The sequence below is a fragment of the Lagopus muta genome, chromosome 6, assembly GCF_023343835.1.
Source record: "Lagopus muta isolate bLagMut1 chromosome 6, bLagMut1 primary, whole genome shotgun sequence".
NCBI lineage: Eukaryota > Metazoa > Chordata > Aves > Galliformes > Phasianidae > Lagopus > Lagopus muta.
In genome coordinates, this window is record NC_064438.1 from 35,941,540 (window position 1) to 35,956,686 (window position 15,147).

The window sequence follows — 15,147 nt, forward strand, 5'->3', positions numbered from 1 at the left end:
GCGCCGGGTCACGTGCTTCTCCGCAAGATGCCATTGGCTCCAAGCGCACTGAGCGCGCCTGGTAGCACTTCCGGGTGAGAGCGCCGTGGGGAGCGTTGTGCATGCCGCGCGGTCGTGTCTGTCATACGCAGTGGTTGGGCAGCATCGCGCGGCGCCAGGCGCCGATGGCCGCCTCGCAGCAACAGAGGTGGGTGCGCCCCTCAGCGCAAGAGCTTAAGCTGTGCCGGGTCCGTGCTTCGCGACGCTCCGACAGAATAAATGTGGCAGAGTGGGAAAGACTGTGCTTCCCAGCAGGTAGCGCGCTGCTGGGACGCGGTGCACTGTGGGAGTTGTAGTGCTGGGGTTCTCTGGGGGTTGTGGCTCGGATCCCTAGAAAGGTGTCGGTCCCTCGTTGGAGGCCTGGGGGCGTTCCTGTGGGCGTGCTGTGCCTGGGCTGGCTGAGGAGTTGGAATTTGTGTTCCTGATCTGAAATCGTATCGAACTTTGTTAGCATGGAAATTTAAATGTGGTGGTCCTCATATGCCCAAAGTGTGATGTTTTGGTGATTTTTGTTTTTAGGAAGACTTCTGACTCGATTTGGATGAAAGCAAGAAAGAAAAAACTTGCACCTTCTACCTGGCAGCAACAGTGGTCCCTGACTGTGCACAGCACACACAGTGCTTAACTTCACAACATCTGACAAAGAGGAATAGTAAGCTGCAAACCTGCAGAACATCTCTAGAAAGAAAAACAGTCTCATCTGGGTGAATGTCCTTATAGCTCTGAGAGAGGTTGCTGGGTGGTTTTTTTTTTGTTTTTTTTTTTCCTAAGATTTCACCATTTTGCGTATGTCAGAGCTATAAAGAACTCTCAGAACAAGCATTCTGAAAGTGAAGCATATTCAGCTTGACAGCTCTTAGGCTTCAATAATAAACTTTCCTATGCAAACTGCATTTTCCACTTCAGAACTTTACTTGATACAGTGAGCTAAAAGTGAAGTGATTCATTTTCGTGATGGCACTTTTTTCTCAATCCTGTCAGTATGGTTTACAGGTTTTGCTGCGGAAGAGCCGTGTATTCTGGCCTGCTTCAAGATGCTGTCAACTGTTTGCTGCCTCTTTTGGTATCCCAAAAAGGGACAAGGTTAGCCATTTCAACTTTATGACATCTTCCAGCACTGCTTTACCAGTGGATCCCCAAGGGACTGATGCCTGTCCAGCTAAGAAAAGGTCTGAAATTGATTATGAAGAAGAAAAAGGATGGGATGAGGATACTCAAGAAATACATGAAGGGAAACTCCGCTTTTCTTCCTCTGGGGGAGCTTTGAAGAAACAGTTAACGAATCACACTGTATCAAGGCATAAGTTTGCCACTGTACAGCCTCCTGAAAGGCCTTTGTGTGCTGAGGAGTGGAGTAGACTGAGGGAAAGTTTTCAGTCCCCAGAAGTATTTGAAGAAGTGATGTTTAACAGTATGATCAGATACAAAAGCCCCATTGACGTGGCTAAGTCCTTACTGACTCATGTGGCAAAGAGTAATGGTGACATTGGGTATAATTTATTGGTCAAATATCTGGCACTGTGTGTCCAACAAGGGAAAACTTCAGAAATTTGTGATGTGTACGACATATTGAAAATCAGATTTAAGACTTTAGAGAGTGGGGCTTACAACCTTCTTATCAGAGGACTGAGTAATTCAGATCAGTGGAGAATGGCACTTACTCTTTTGGAAGAAGTTAAAAGGGTTACAGTTCCTTCACGATCAAACTATGAATCCTGCATCAAAGCAGCTGGCCGTCACCAAGAAATGACCCTTGCTTGTGAACTTTATCATGAAATGTTGGCTAAGGATTTAGTGCCAACCTTGGATGTCCTGCAGGCCCTTTTTGACCACAGCAGGGGTATGAAAAATTCTGCATTACGAAAAGAGCTGTTTGGTATCCTCTTATATTTGAGAGAGAACCAAGTATACCCTCACAAAACACTTATGCGGAGTATAAAGCTATGGTTTGAAAGGTAAATAATGTTTCAGTAGCAAGCTCCAGTTCTTGAGGGTCAATTTTGATTGTCATATATTAAATCTAATAAGATACTTGAAATAGTGTTTGAGCTGTTGGCTTAAAAATAAAAAGGCAGTTTATGTGGAGTTCCCAAACAAAAGTAGGATCTGTGAACTTTGAGCTCCATTAGCATCACAGAAATAATGCAGACTGGGACTTTTATTAACAGAGGAAACAGAAGTTACAGTAATCACAGAAGTGAGTGTAACTGAAAAAGTGTTATTTTCAATAATGATTTTTCTGAAGAGCAGTCCAGCTCTGACTTTACAAGTTAGTAAAGCCGGATCCAGTAGTGATCTCAGTGTCTAACAATCATAATGTTTTATGCTGCCTATTGTCTTTGTTAAAAAACAAATACCTGAAGAACCTCTGTGTATCATCATACAGAATGAGAAAGGAGGCAAGATGTGCTGTGGGCTTTGGGATAGCCGTTCCACATAATTGTACAACCAAAGATAATAAAGGCAGTGGCAAAGAGGGAGGTATCTGCAATTTCATGCTGTTGTGCATATAGCCTATTCTGTTCTGGATCTTGTGGGCAAAAAGGAACATTTGCGCCAGTGTGGTGACACCAGTGTTAATAGCAAAGGTGATGATAATGATGTGGCATCAGAAAGTCTCAGTGCAGCATTTTGCTATGACCAACATTACTCTTAGGAGTGTGTTTGTAAATCTTTGGATTACACTTGCATAGAATTCTTGATTTCCTGCTTTTCCATCTGATTTCTGAGTGCTTTATGAATGTGTATGGCAGCACCTTGGTATTTGTCAATGCAGTCTTGTTATTTGTGTATCTTTATATCTGGGGACAAAGTAAATGGAAGGACTTGGTGTCAGTTCTCAGCATGTTAAACACTGATTTGTTGTTTGGTACTTCAAGTTGTTGAATTATGTATGAATTTTTGTGTGGGGTTGTTTTTTGTTTTTTGTTTTTTGTTTTCTTCAGGGTAGATGATGGGCCTATTTCTAAATATTGACTAAATATAGTTTTTTGTTTTTTGTTTTTTTGTTATCTGTAATGCTGGTATAGCTAAATGAGAATCTAATGCTGTAATTTATCTTTTCCTGTGTATGTTTTAGTATACCAGAAGAGAACTGGAAAGGACACCTGACCAATATTAAAGACAGGTAAATGCAATGTTTTACTTAAAAATGAGCTGCTGTCTTTGTATAAGATGAACTTTTCTTTCATAACTGTAAAACAACTTTTTAATCCTTGACAATATGAACATTTGTTGCATACATATAAATTCCCATACTCTAGTTTCCAGAGGTTCAAGGTAATGATGCATGATTCATACATTTTTGATTGTATGGATTGTACAAAATGGATTTGTGCATTGCGTTGGTGTACAGCTTTTGTTTGGAGAAGTAGCGAGGGAAACAACTAGGAAAAAAAATGATGGTTGAGAGCAATGACAGTTACAGTTTGATTTCCTTCAGAATGTGGGTTAAGGTAGAGACTGGCTGTGGAACATGAAACAACCTTAAAAAGGCTGGGTCTTTAAAAAGGTTCTTATTCTTTCTTGTGGCATAGTTCTGGAAGATCATACAAAAATCTAGAAATGGCTACAGTGACTTCAGAGTTTCGGATGCATGCCAGAAAGACTGCAACCAATTTTCTTTTATTGTGTTGGATTTGTGTTAAAAATGTTCTTATAGTCAGATGCCCATTAGGATTGTAAAATTTAAGATAATTCTTATTTATTTTTATCTTCTTTTTTCACTATTCGCAGTGGACAGTGCCCAGTTTGCAACCATCAGCTGGAAGATAGTGAGCTCACCGAAGAGGAATACAATAATTTGAGAGAGAAAATAATTAGAGATGTGATACATGGGACTGACACTTTCAGAAAGACAAGTCCACAGGTAGGTCTTGTGTGCTCAGGTCTCAGCCTGAGAGTAATATACAATTGGTGTTGATGTACTCTGAAAACAGCACAGGTGTTTTGTTTTTTTTTTTCCCCTTTGCTTTAAACATGAACAAGCCTTTAGACTCTTTCTGACGTTTTTTATTTTTAAATATATACTTTCATCTTTATAATTACAGCATACATCAAGAGTATCAAGCTTTCTCAAAGGATGTTTTAAACATCTGAGGGGGCAAGATTTCCATACTCTATTGTATGTTGCAGTTCTGTTCATTACTCTTCTTATGCAGAGGTTCAGCCTTAGTGGTACTGAATGAAGCTGAACTCCACTAGATGGAGCCCACACCACATTGTGGGGTGGTTTTGCATTACCTTATAAGCAGTGATGTGATTTGGCTGTAGGTGGCAACTCTGGTCCATATGGATTTTGAAAATATGGAAAAACTCAGCAGGTTTAGTGCTTAAGGCTTTCTGCTTTCTTCCTTATACATGCGTAACAGTTAAAAGAACTTGAAACTGTCAGGGTGCTCATGGTACCTAAAGCCAGTTCAGACCTCTAATTTATGTGCAGATATTCATCTCAGTTCAGGACTTCTGGCTGATCTGCTGTGAATTTTAGAGGAGAGTGAAATTATCTTTAAAAATGTAGCAGTAATTCACTAGCAAGTATTTGGTGATTACTGATGTTCCGTAATATAAGATAAATGAAAGGATGTGTTTTATTGCATGCTGTAGAATTAACTTTACCAGTTCTTTAAAAGCCTCTGTGAAAAGATGAAAATTATGTTTGAGGTGGGTTTATTAAAGAAAGCTGTGACAAAACTTTGATTCCTTAAGCAGTTTATACAAAGCTTTGTGTTGTATATGGTGACTGCTGTCTTGAAAATTTCAAATGTGGGAAGTGTTCAGAGCTAGCCTGTTAACAGTACTGGTTGGAGTGAGGAAAATTTAGGAAGGCAATTCATGTTACCACTGTGAGGACCTGATTGATCATATGAGTGCAATCTAATGAAACAAAGAAGGAGGTTGTAAATGCCCCATCCCTGGACATAGCAGAGGGGTTGAAACTAGATAATGATTGTGGTCCCTTTCAACTCAGGTCATTCTATGACTTCAAGTTTTAATGCCCACAGATTTTGCTGACTTGTGTGACAGCTGAATTTCTGTCATTTACCACCCCAGGGCCACCTTTATGGCTGTTGAGAGTTGACCTCAGTCCAGTTCTGTACCAGCAGGCAGATTGAATGGGGATAAAATGGGTGTGTTTACTGGTGGCAGTGCAGCTGATTCTGCTTTCTCCCAATGCTTAGCATGGATGTGTGGCAGAGGCAAAGCAGTGTTTTGATGTATTGGAGGTTTCCAGAAATAACTCTGGGACTTTTTAGTTGCCTTTGCACTGTGAAAGCAGACGTGGTAATGAAAATATCTTGCCCATTTTGGGTATACGAGACTGTGTGACTTCTCCTGCAGCCAGGGTTTTCCAGAGGGGAAACTAGGTGAAAAGGCTGTACAATGTAGGCAAGTATATGTGAGAGGGTGTTTTCCATTTTCCAGTCAGTCATGCTTTTTTTTGTAGCAGCCACTAATAGAAAACATTTCAGCTTTCTATTCCTTATTTTTTTTAAACTAATATTCTTCAGTGCATTGCTGATTAAACAGGGAAACAGTTTAAGTAGTTTTGAGCTCTGAAAAGTTTTATTCCAACAACACTTTAAATTGCTTTATGGAATGCATTTGGAATTTCTTTTTTCTTCACTGTGTACTCTTTTGTTTTACTCTTGCAACAGTATTGTTGCTTTTACTCCTCTCAGGCATAAGTGCAATCAGAGTATTTAATGAGAAGCAAAGGTTTAGTTTATTGAGGATCCTCTCTCTGAAAGTACTCTGTTATGCTGTATGTAAAGAAAAAAAAAACAACCAAAGACTATGTGATTAGACACTTCTAGCAAAGAAAATGAAACAATTTAGTGTGATGCATAAGAATGGCAGTGAACAGTACTTACAAGTAATTTTAAGATGGCCTGCCTGAACTATTAAACATTATCTGTAATGAGAAAATATCTATTACATAGATAATACAAATTCAAATCTTTATATACATCTACCAAAAGCTGTTAGGATGTTAGGTGGTGATCTGATTGCAAGCAAGTTGCAGCCTTACAAAGTGGTGTAGGAAGAAAACAATTTTAACAAGGCTGTTTCTTTTGTATTAAGGTCTATACGATACTTCCAGCTGTTTACTCTGGCTACATTTAATTGGGAGCTATACTATCGAGATGGAGATAGTGTAATCAGTATACTGAGAGACAGTATCATCTCCTGCTGGATGACTTTCATGCTCAGGTGTTTCTCAAATAGTTCAGTAATGTCATCCTATTCGTAGCTACTTCATACTCCTGATAAGGGCTGATGTGCATGGGGAAAGAAGTGCTTGGCAGATGTGCGTGTGCTGTGAGGAAGACAGGAAGAGATGGATTTGGGGCATGTATAGTCCCCACGCTAGGTCTGGTCTAGGTGCATAAAGGGGTTTTACATGTTCTTTTAGAATGTAGTAGTCTGGAGGGAGAAGAGAAAGTGACCCATTCATATACCTGTAATTCTTGCAGCTGATTTTGTGAAGCTTTGAAAATAGATCTCTCTGTCTTAACATTTAAGTTGATGGCTTTTGTATAATGCATTGGTTCTCCTTTGATGTGTGCGTTTCCCAACTCTAAGATTTGCCTCAAAGCCCTTTGAGCCCAGAGGGACTGAGTGCACCCTCCAGAAGTTTGTCAGCAACAGCAAACTGTGTGGTGTGGTCAACATGCTGAGGGAAGAGGGTGCAGCCCAGAGAGACCTGGAGAAGCTAGAAAAGTGGGCCCATGTGAGCCTAATGAAGTTGGCTGCTTTTGAGGTTGGCTACTCATACCTGCTCTGAAATGCCTGGATGATTATGGTTATCTTGCACTTGGATGCCATGACTAATTTGCCTGATCCTTTCAGGGAGAAAGAAGAGTGGTTAATTCAGCTAGGCCTGTGAATCCATCTGTAGATAGGGCTGAATATGTTTTTTTTCCTTCTTTGCAAGTACGGACTGCTGGACTCAGTCAGACTGAGGTGCAGCAGTATCCTATGTTGCATTATAAGGCAGGTTTGCTGCTAGGTCTTATAAGATCCACAGGGACAGAGCAGAGCTGGATTGAGTGGGACTCTGGTGTAGTTGCAGGTTTCTTTTGGTTGTGGTGTTTTGGTAGGACAAAGGCTAATTTAGGGGTTAGTAAGAAAGCTAGCTTCAGTGCTTGATCCAGTACTGAATCTTGTAAGGGCCAGTAAGCATAGAATAAAGATGGGTAGAGTTATGGTAAATGTTCAGATAAATCCAGTACTGGACTTCCTGAACAAAATCTGAGAACACTGCAGCCCAAGCTGCAGGCTTGTCATGCTTACTTTCTGTCTTCCTACCTCCATTTAATTCAGGGTGGATGTTAGACTCTTCCTTTGATATTGTCTTTTAGGACTAGAGCAGAGAGAACTTAAAAAAGGGGGAGAAGAGGAAAGACTGAGTGGAAAAATGGGTGTTGGAGAAACAAAGGCAGCCGGAATTTTTTAAGGCTTCTTATTTTTCTTGCATCTCATCTTACTGCGGATGCTCCTGATTTATAATGGAAGTAAACAGAAGCACAGAGATTATTCTGGTGGAAGAGTAAAAGACTAAGCTGCTTCCTTAGTAGCAAGGAATAGATCTCGATGAAAACATATTTATCATGTATTTCTTTCTCTTGGTTACGTCATTGTTAGAGAATGTTCTTGAAGTTGGGTCAGATCTTCTGGGGTGGCCCACTCTTCCTTTTCTTGATTCATTTGACAAGGAATGGCTTGAGATTTTGTTCAGGTCACTGTCTTTAACTGATTGTTCAGCAAAAATAGGTCATCATGCAAAAAAAATTACATTTCCATCTTCCAGTTCAATGTAAAAGAGTCCAATGTTTTGTTGTCCACCACAGTTATTTGTTTTTTTGTAACAACTCCTTCATCACCTCTGTATTTGAAAATTCTCCTAACATGATACATGTTGGAAAATCTGTTTCTGATCTTAAATCTTTTTGAAAACTTTTTGCATGGTTAAAAGATAGGTGCTAATGATACACAATTTCCACTGTATGTAATTTTAAGGTTTTGCTAAGCAACATACAAAGTTGCTTTGCTGATGCAGTGATTTTTCTCAGACCTGAATCTTTCTTTCATTATCTAGTACATGCAAGAAGAAACAGGAAGAATCCACTGAAGTTTTAGAATGTCATACCTTAATAAAGTGCTTTTTTTTTCCCTGCTTGTTAGGTTATTTTCCTGTTCGTTCAACAGATGCAGATAGATCTATAAACATAAAATTAGAACAGTAAATTTTCACCAAAGAGTTAAACTAGTCTGACTTAGCTAAGTAGCTAAATTTTAAGGAGATTATTTTATCAGGAACTCCTTGAGTACACAGTCTGGTACTTGTTGATCATCCATTCCACTTAGAAGTTTCTTGAGAAGTCTGGCATGATGCAGTTTTGAAGTGTTTTCTGTGTTTGAATATTGCTAATTTTTTTTATAGTACTTGTAAAATAAAATTAATGTGAACACATGTTGGTTTCACACAGTTTACAAGGTTGCCCCTTTAACTTGGGCATTATCAAGTGGTCCTTCACCATTTCATTGCTTGATCCATCACCAAAGCTAGTTCAAACCTGAGGAGCTGCTTTCCAGCTGTGGTCAAAGCCAGAGTTTTCTGATATTGCAGAAGATGGCATTGTAATTTATGATAATTAGGATGGCATAACAGGTTATAATAATTTCATGTTATCTATCTGGTGCTTTATTTCTTAAGACTTAATTAGCTTTGTTTTAGAACAGCAACAGTTCGAGCAGATATTTTCATTATGCATTATGATCCTTTAAGTCAATGCAGTTTCTCCAGAAATGTGTAAAATATAAGGATACTTCTTTCCTACGGTGTGCATCATTTCTTCCCTTTTATGTTAAATTTAATTTTCTTTTGTAGTCGTTACTGATTTGGCTTCTTAGCCATTCTCTTTTCTAAATACCTGTAAAGCATTTTATGTATATGGGAATTAGTACAGAAATTTGGAAGATGGTGCTAATTTTTTGGCACAACCCTTTGTTTTTTCTGTTCTGCATTTTTAAGATGCTATAGCTAGCTCAGTGTTCTAGTAGCCTTTTATGAAGTTGTCAGGTTTTTTTTTTTGTTTTTGAAATCTAACTACTGTTTTCTGGTTTTCTTTTACCTTTTGTATAGATATGCGGAAATATTTTTTTTAAATACTCCTTTGCAAAAGGTATGCACATCTAACTCCAACAGATTGTAGTATTCCAAATGTTTTGTACTGTTTTTAGTTGTCAGTTTAATCTTATTACAGTGTACAGATGCTGGGTGCATAGGTTTTATAATTCTCTGGGTTGTTTCCAGAAATATAAGGGCAGAACGTTTGGTGCCATTCAGCCCTTTGAGTTGCTGCTGTTTCTATTGAGATTGCAAATATTACTCAACGTGCAGTTGGTGGCAATGTGCTTTTCAAACTAGTGTAACTGGCCTCACCACCCTCCCAGCTGCTCACTTGTGTCCCCTTCAAGTGTGCCAAGGGAGAAAGAAGGTGAGCGTGTCCCCATAGTGAGCAGGGGATGTGGCTAGATTGCAAAATAAGGTTGTGTTTTGCCATGGATGACTTTTCACCTTTTTTCAGCTAGATGAGTTGTTTGCTTAGATTTGCTACAAACATTTGCACCAGCATAGCAGACAGCAGCACGGGGGTATATTTGGCTGTCTGATCTTCATGTGACATCTTTCCACATGGAGATTATGGACTGTCTAAATGAATGCTTGCTGGCCTCATGTACTTGTCATGCTTTTATATTGTCCCGCTGTCTTTGTATAATGCCTGTTACAGTATTATTCGGCATTCAAATTCATATAAGATGACAGCATTGCAAAGCTGAGGGTTATTTTTTTCACTGAGGGCAGCAGCACGAACTGCTTGTTCTCTCTCCATTGTCAGTGTACTCAGGAAGTGCTCTGCATGGGCACTCGTGGCGGTGGGATTGACTCATATCAGGCAGCAGCAAGTCCTGCAGCAGCGCTGCCTGCTGCTGACGCAGGAGCATGAGCTGGCAACACGCAGCTCACCTCAGCCTGGCTGTCTGCCTGCCTGCTCTTTGCTGCTGGGATCCTTCTTGTTTGTGACAGTGTCTCTGGAGGTTACAACCACAGTACTTTGAACCTCTTGCATTATTTTTTAACTTTGCAAGCGTAATAATAGAGGACAAACAAATCGTATTTAATCCAGAGTACATAGTGATACCATACACATTACTGAGAAAAGCCTTCCTGCTTACAATGGTTCGAAGGGGATTTCCAAGCTTTGAAACTAGAGGGGGAAATATTTAAAGCCTTCAGGCATAACAACAGCAGACTTAAGGGTACTCCAGCAGTTGCAACACAGAGCACCTTAAAAAACTGTCTGGATTTCAACTTGACAGCTGTGTTCTGTGTCTCATGCACTAACGCCTATTCCTGTGTTTTTCTTCTGATACCAGGAAACGCTGCCAAAAACAAAGCAGCCTACACCACTTTGTGTTTTATGAAACTGATAGAAAGTGAGTGTTTTCAGTTCTCTAAAAACTGCTCTCACAGTATTGAAAAATGCCCTGCTTGATGCTTAGGATAGAGTTGCATAATATTTAAGTACAGTATAACATTCTGTTCAATGTAATTTGCTCTTTCGTTGCACTTGCGTATATTGCCATTCAGTGTGGAGAAAGGACTGATTTTTCTTTTGTTCAAAGCTTAGAATTACGAATGTTTCTGGAAAATGATGCATCAGTAACTGTAGTTCTGTTCTTACACGCATCTTATAGTGTCTCTACCATTCCTTATGAGTGAGCACAGGTTTTATTGTGTAGAAGTGACAAACTCTTGTTTCTGCAGTGGTTTTGATAGCTTTTGGTAGGGTTTTCTTTTTTTTTCTTTCTTTTTTCCTTCAAATTCCATGCATTTGTATGAACAGAAAGGCCTTTCTACTATTAAAATTCCTCTGTGGATTTGCTCGTGTATCTGTGTATCTTCTTTGCATGCTACATTACTTTGTTTTAGCATTTAGATCAGTGGGCATTTTGGCTTGGTGAATTTGAAAGACTGATTTTTATTTTTGGTTGCCCAGATATTTTCTATTTAGACTTGGGCAAAAAAAAAAAAAAAAAAAGAGATCTAACCTTCCTGTGGTCTTAAGCTTTCACCCGGTGTCTTAGATAGAGAGATAATGAAAATCTCATAAAATTCTGTAGTTTCATAGTGCTGTAAGTTAGCCTGGTCAGTGCTACCTGATGATTACAGTAGCCTCACCTGCTCTTGGCCTCACCCCTAATCTGTGCTGTCTGCTGCTGTGCGATACGGACTGACCTGAGCAGGGGAACCAGGCTGTTCCGTTGACTCAGCTCATGTGAGGTAAGTTCTTAATCTGCTCCTGTCTTCCTTGTTGCTCCAGCAAACTTGTTTGCATAGGTAGACGAGAGTTAGGAATGAATGGCTGAGGGAAGGGAAAAGGTAGAAACGCCCATTTCTGTGTTAGCATCAGTACGTGCTGGTGAAAAAAAGAAAAAGATGGTGAAAGAGAGCATGGGACATCCAGATGGTGTGGAGTACCTAAAAATTTGAATTCACTTTGTGCTGTTGCTGAAGTACGAATGGATTTTGGCCACCCAAATGCTAGTGGATAATCAAACAAATATTTCAAATGCGTTCTTTGTGTAAGGATAAATTCCACGGTGGATTTTTATGGCTGATTTAGTGAAGAACTGATGTAGTCACTGCCATATCCATTTGCAAACATAAGCTCTCTTAATAGAAATGGCTGTGAATCACTTCTGCTGACTGTGTAGTTAGCATTTCCCTGTTTTCCCAGCCAGGCAGTGAATGAAATTGAGTGTTTTCTTTTTCCAGTTCCCTTTTCTTTTGAACATAGTATCTAAGAGGCTATGACTGGAGCCTCCCTTCTGTAGGCTCTCCACAGTCCTGCTGCAGTGAGGCATGCTCACCAAGTACACAGACTGCTGCAAAACATCTGGCAGCAAGTATGATGGAATTGCTGTACAGCTTATTGTGGTACTTTTCTGTAGCTCCCTTGCATTAAGATAAACTTTTCCTCAGCAGCTTCTTGAGATGAACACAAGTTAGAAATTGGCGTAGTGTCTAGTGTTTGTTTGAGTGTCCTTGTATGTGAAGAGAGATATTCTGCTACTCGTTGGTGTCCTGTAGGGTTTTGCAGGAGTGTACCCTGTTGTGTTCAGCAGGACATCTTCATCTAAATGTTCCTTTTGGTCTTCCTGTGTTCATTATCTCCATTCTGGCAAACACTGCTGCATGCAGATCAGGTTCTCAGTGTGGAAGGAGAAGCTTGTTTGAGTAGCACAATTTCTTTTGTCTAAATTGGCCCTCATGTCATTACTGTACTGTACTGGTGAATTTTGTGTCTGGCTTCTCTTGATAGGTTGTAGCTTAGCTGCAGCTGTGCTCTGCTTAATTACATTTCATAAGGAAGATCTTCAATTTCTTTTTCCAGATGGTTAGTGAGGGGAATGTCTTGAGAGAATTATGGGTGAATCATCTCTTGATTACTGTAGCTGTAAGTAACAGCTGGATAAAGCCCAGACAATTCTTGATCTTTGGAAGATCAGCATCTTTCAATTTTTATACTGTATCTCTTCTAATGTAGGTCAGTGCTTGTGTGTTTGAATAACCCTTTGTACTGCATTCGGATGGTGTAGCCTGCTGCTAATTCCCAGGGTTTGCCCTTTTCCCTTCCCTAAGCCTGGAGAGGATGGGAAATCTGACAACTTGGACTCTCTTTCATAGAGTCACATTGGTCATGTGGTTGGAGTGGACCGTAAAAGGTTATGGTTCTAACCCCTGCCATGGACAGGGTTGCCTACCACTAGATCAGGCTGCCTAGTGTCCCATCCAATCTGGCCGTGAATGCCTCCAGAGATGGGCCATCCACAACTTCTCTGGACAGCCTGTTCCAGTGCTTCACCACCCGCAAAGTAAAAATCTTCTTTCTAGTATCTAGCTTCAATCTCCCCTTTTTCAGTTTAAACCCACTGCCCTTTGTCTTGTTGCTAACAGACTATGTAAAAAATCAGTCCCCCTCTTGCTTGTAAGCTTCCTTCAAGTACTGGAAGGCCACAATGAGATCTCCCCAGAGTCTTCTCTTCTCCAAGCTAAATAAGCTCATCTCCCTCAGCCTTTCTTTGTAGGAGAGGCACGCCAGCCCTCTGATCATCTTTGTAGCCCTCCTCTGGACCCACTCTAACAGTTCCACATCCTTCCTCTATGCAGGGACCCCAAGCCTGAGCGCAGTACTGCAGGAGTAAAGAGGGCAATCACCTCCTTCATCCTGCTGACCACCCATCTTTAGATGCAGTCCAGAATACTGTTGGCCTTCTGGGCTGCAAGGGCACACTGCTGGCTTGTGTCCAGCTATTTGTCCAACAGGACCCCTGAGCCCTTCTCAACAGGGCTGCTCTCAATGAGTTCTTCTCCCAGTCTGTACTGATATCTGGGATTGCCTCAACCCAAGTGCGACAGCTTGCACTTGGCCTTGTTGAACCCCATTAGATTCTCATGTGCCCACTTTTTGAGCATGTCCAGGTCTCCCTGGATGGCATCCCTCTCTTTTGTTCAGGGAAGGAGATCTGAGTTATCTTCTATGTGGTTCTTTTAGGTAATTGGCCATTTTGTTTTGTTTTCCTGAAAGGAAAGGAGTAATCTTCTGTGTTGCTGGGGAAACATAGATGGAATGGAGAAAATGAACAGATTCTTGGGGTTTTTCTAGTCTCTCTGAGGCTTATCGTTGTAGTCTTCTGAATTTGGGGATGTGAATTTGGCCTTTTGTCTTCTGCACTTATTCTAATGTTAACTCCTCACTTCTGCTTATGTGACTAAATCTCCTGTGGCAGCAAGCCTTCTCTTCCAACTGTATTACATTGTCTCCTGGTATTGGGAGTGTTTTCTCATATGCTCTTATATGCTATATTGCATAGATTACTGGTAATGAGGCAAAAGAACAGTGCAGATCTGGAGGCTACTGGCAACACAACAAAACAGGCCTTTGAGGTTGGAGAGAGAGGTGGTGGCGTGGGGTGCTTGAAAGAGTGACCATACAGGATGCAGCTTCTTTCCTGCTCTGAAAGTGAACCACAGAGAGCCAAAGTTGGCTTCTGAAAGGTGCTGCTCCATCTACCCCTCTGGGAGAGGAGGAAGAGCAAAGCACAGGGTGTGGAGAGAACACCCAGCTCCTCTGTGGCTCTACCAGTGCCTGTGCTTCCTTGACAAAACTCTCTGCCATTGGGGTGACCCACTTGCTGAAGGAACTGCTCTGTAGCTATTGTCACTTGAAATAAAATACCCCTGTGAAAAGTCTTCACTAAGTGTTTATTTTGTAGGGAATGGAGCCCTGAAAGACAAGATTACATGTACACCATGTTTTCTAAAAACATCTACTTGACTGTTAGTGTTGCTCCCAGTAACATTGGTATTTGTTGGCACTGGAAAAATAATGCCCTGTTGGAGTGTTTCCCATGTATTTTCATTTGCTTCCTCTTTGTCTTTTCTTATCTTTGTCCCCAGGCTTTCCTATTTTGCCTTTTTTTCTCTGTGTTTCCTTCTTTTTACTCTTCTCCTCATTTCAGACAGCTGTCCATTGTTGCAGCAAGGACTTGCCTTATTTTGAACCATGAGGAGTTCTGATGGGAAGCCGGGAATCTTTTTTTTCCTCAATTGCCTCTCTTCCTGTTCCCCACCCCTCTCCAATGCCATTGCTAGTGATGTCCTATCTGAGTCTTGATGTCCCTGTCCCTTAGATGGCAATGGAAATATTTATTTATCTATATAGAATGTCTGGAGATTGGGAGGGGAGAAACACTTTACAGGTGTCAACAGTTTGTTAGTGGTTATAGCTTTCTTTCCTTATTTCTTATTCTTTCTAAATGATATTTATTTAAGCTGTGGAGAAGTAAAAAGATCCCCTGAAAGGCAGTTGATTCTGGTGATACCAGGCTGAGCCACGTTGTCTATGTTTTTACCAGTGTGCTTTTGATTGGGTACAGGTCTGTTCACTTAGAATTTCTACCTGAAATTTTAATGTCTGAATGAGGCATTCTTATCTCACTTGGTCTGTTTGTGCTCTTAATACAAGTAATCCTTTT

At 40.6% G+C, this 15,147-nt stretch overlaps 1 protein-coding gene across 2 annotated transcripts in view; it reads left to right on the plus strand.

The window, feature by feature from the left end:
• Positions 1-74: 74 nt before the first annotated feature.
• LOC125694336 (protein only RNase P catalytic subunit) overlaps positions 75-15,147 on the plus strand; it is a 38,536-nt gene continuing 23,463 nt past the window's right edge. The window contains exons 1-4 of one of the 2 annotated variants that reach the window (XM_048947355.1): positions 75-187; positions 559-1,994; positions 3,119-3,166; positions 3,775-3,907. In XM_048947355.1, coding sequence (XP_048803312.1) covers positions 994-1,994; positions 3,119-3,166; positions 3,775-3,907 — 1,182 coding nt within the window. In that variant the 5' untranslated portion in view covers positions 75-187; positions 559-993. The other variant, XM_048947356.1, reaches the window with a different exon arrangement.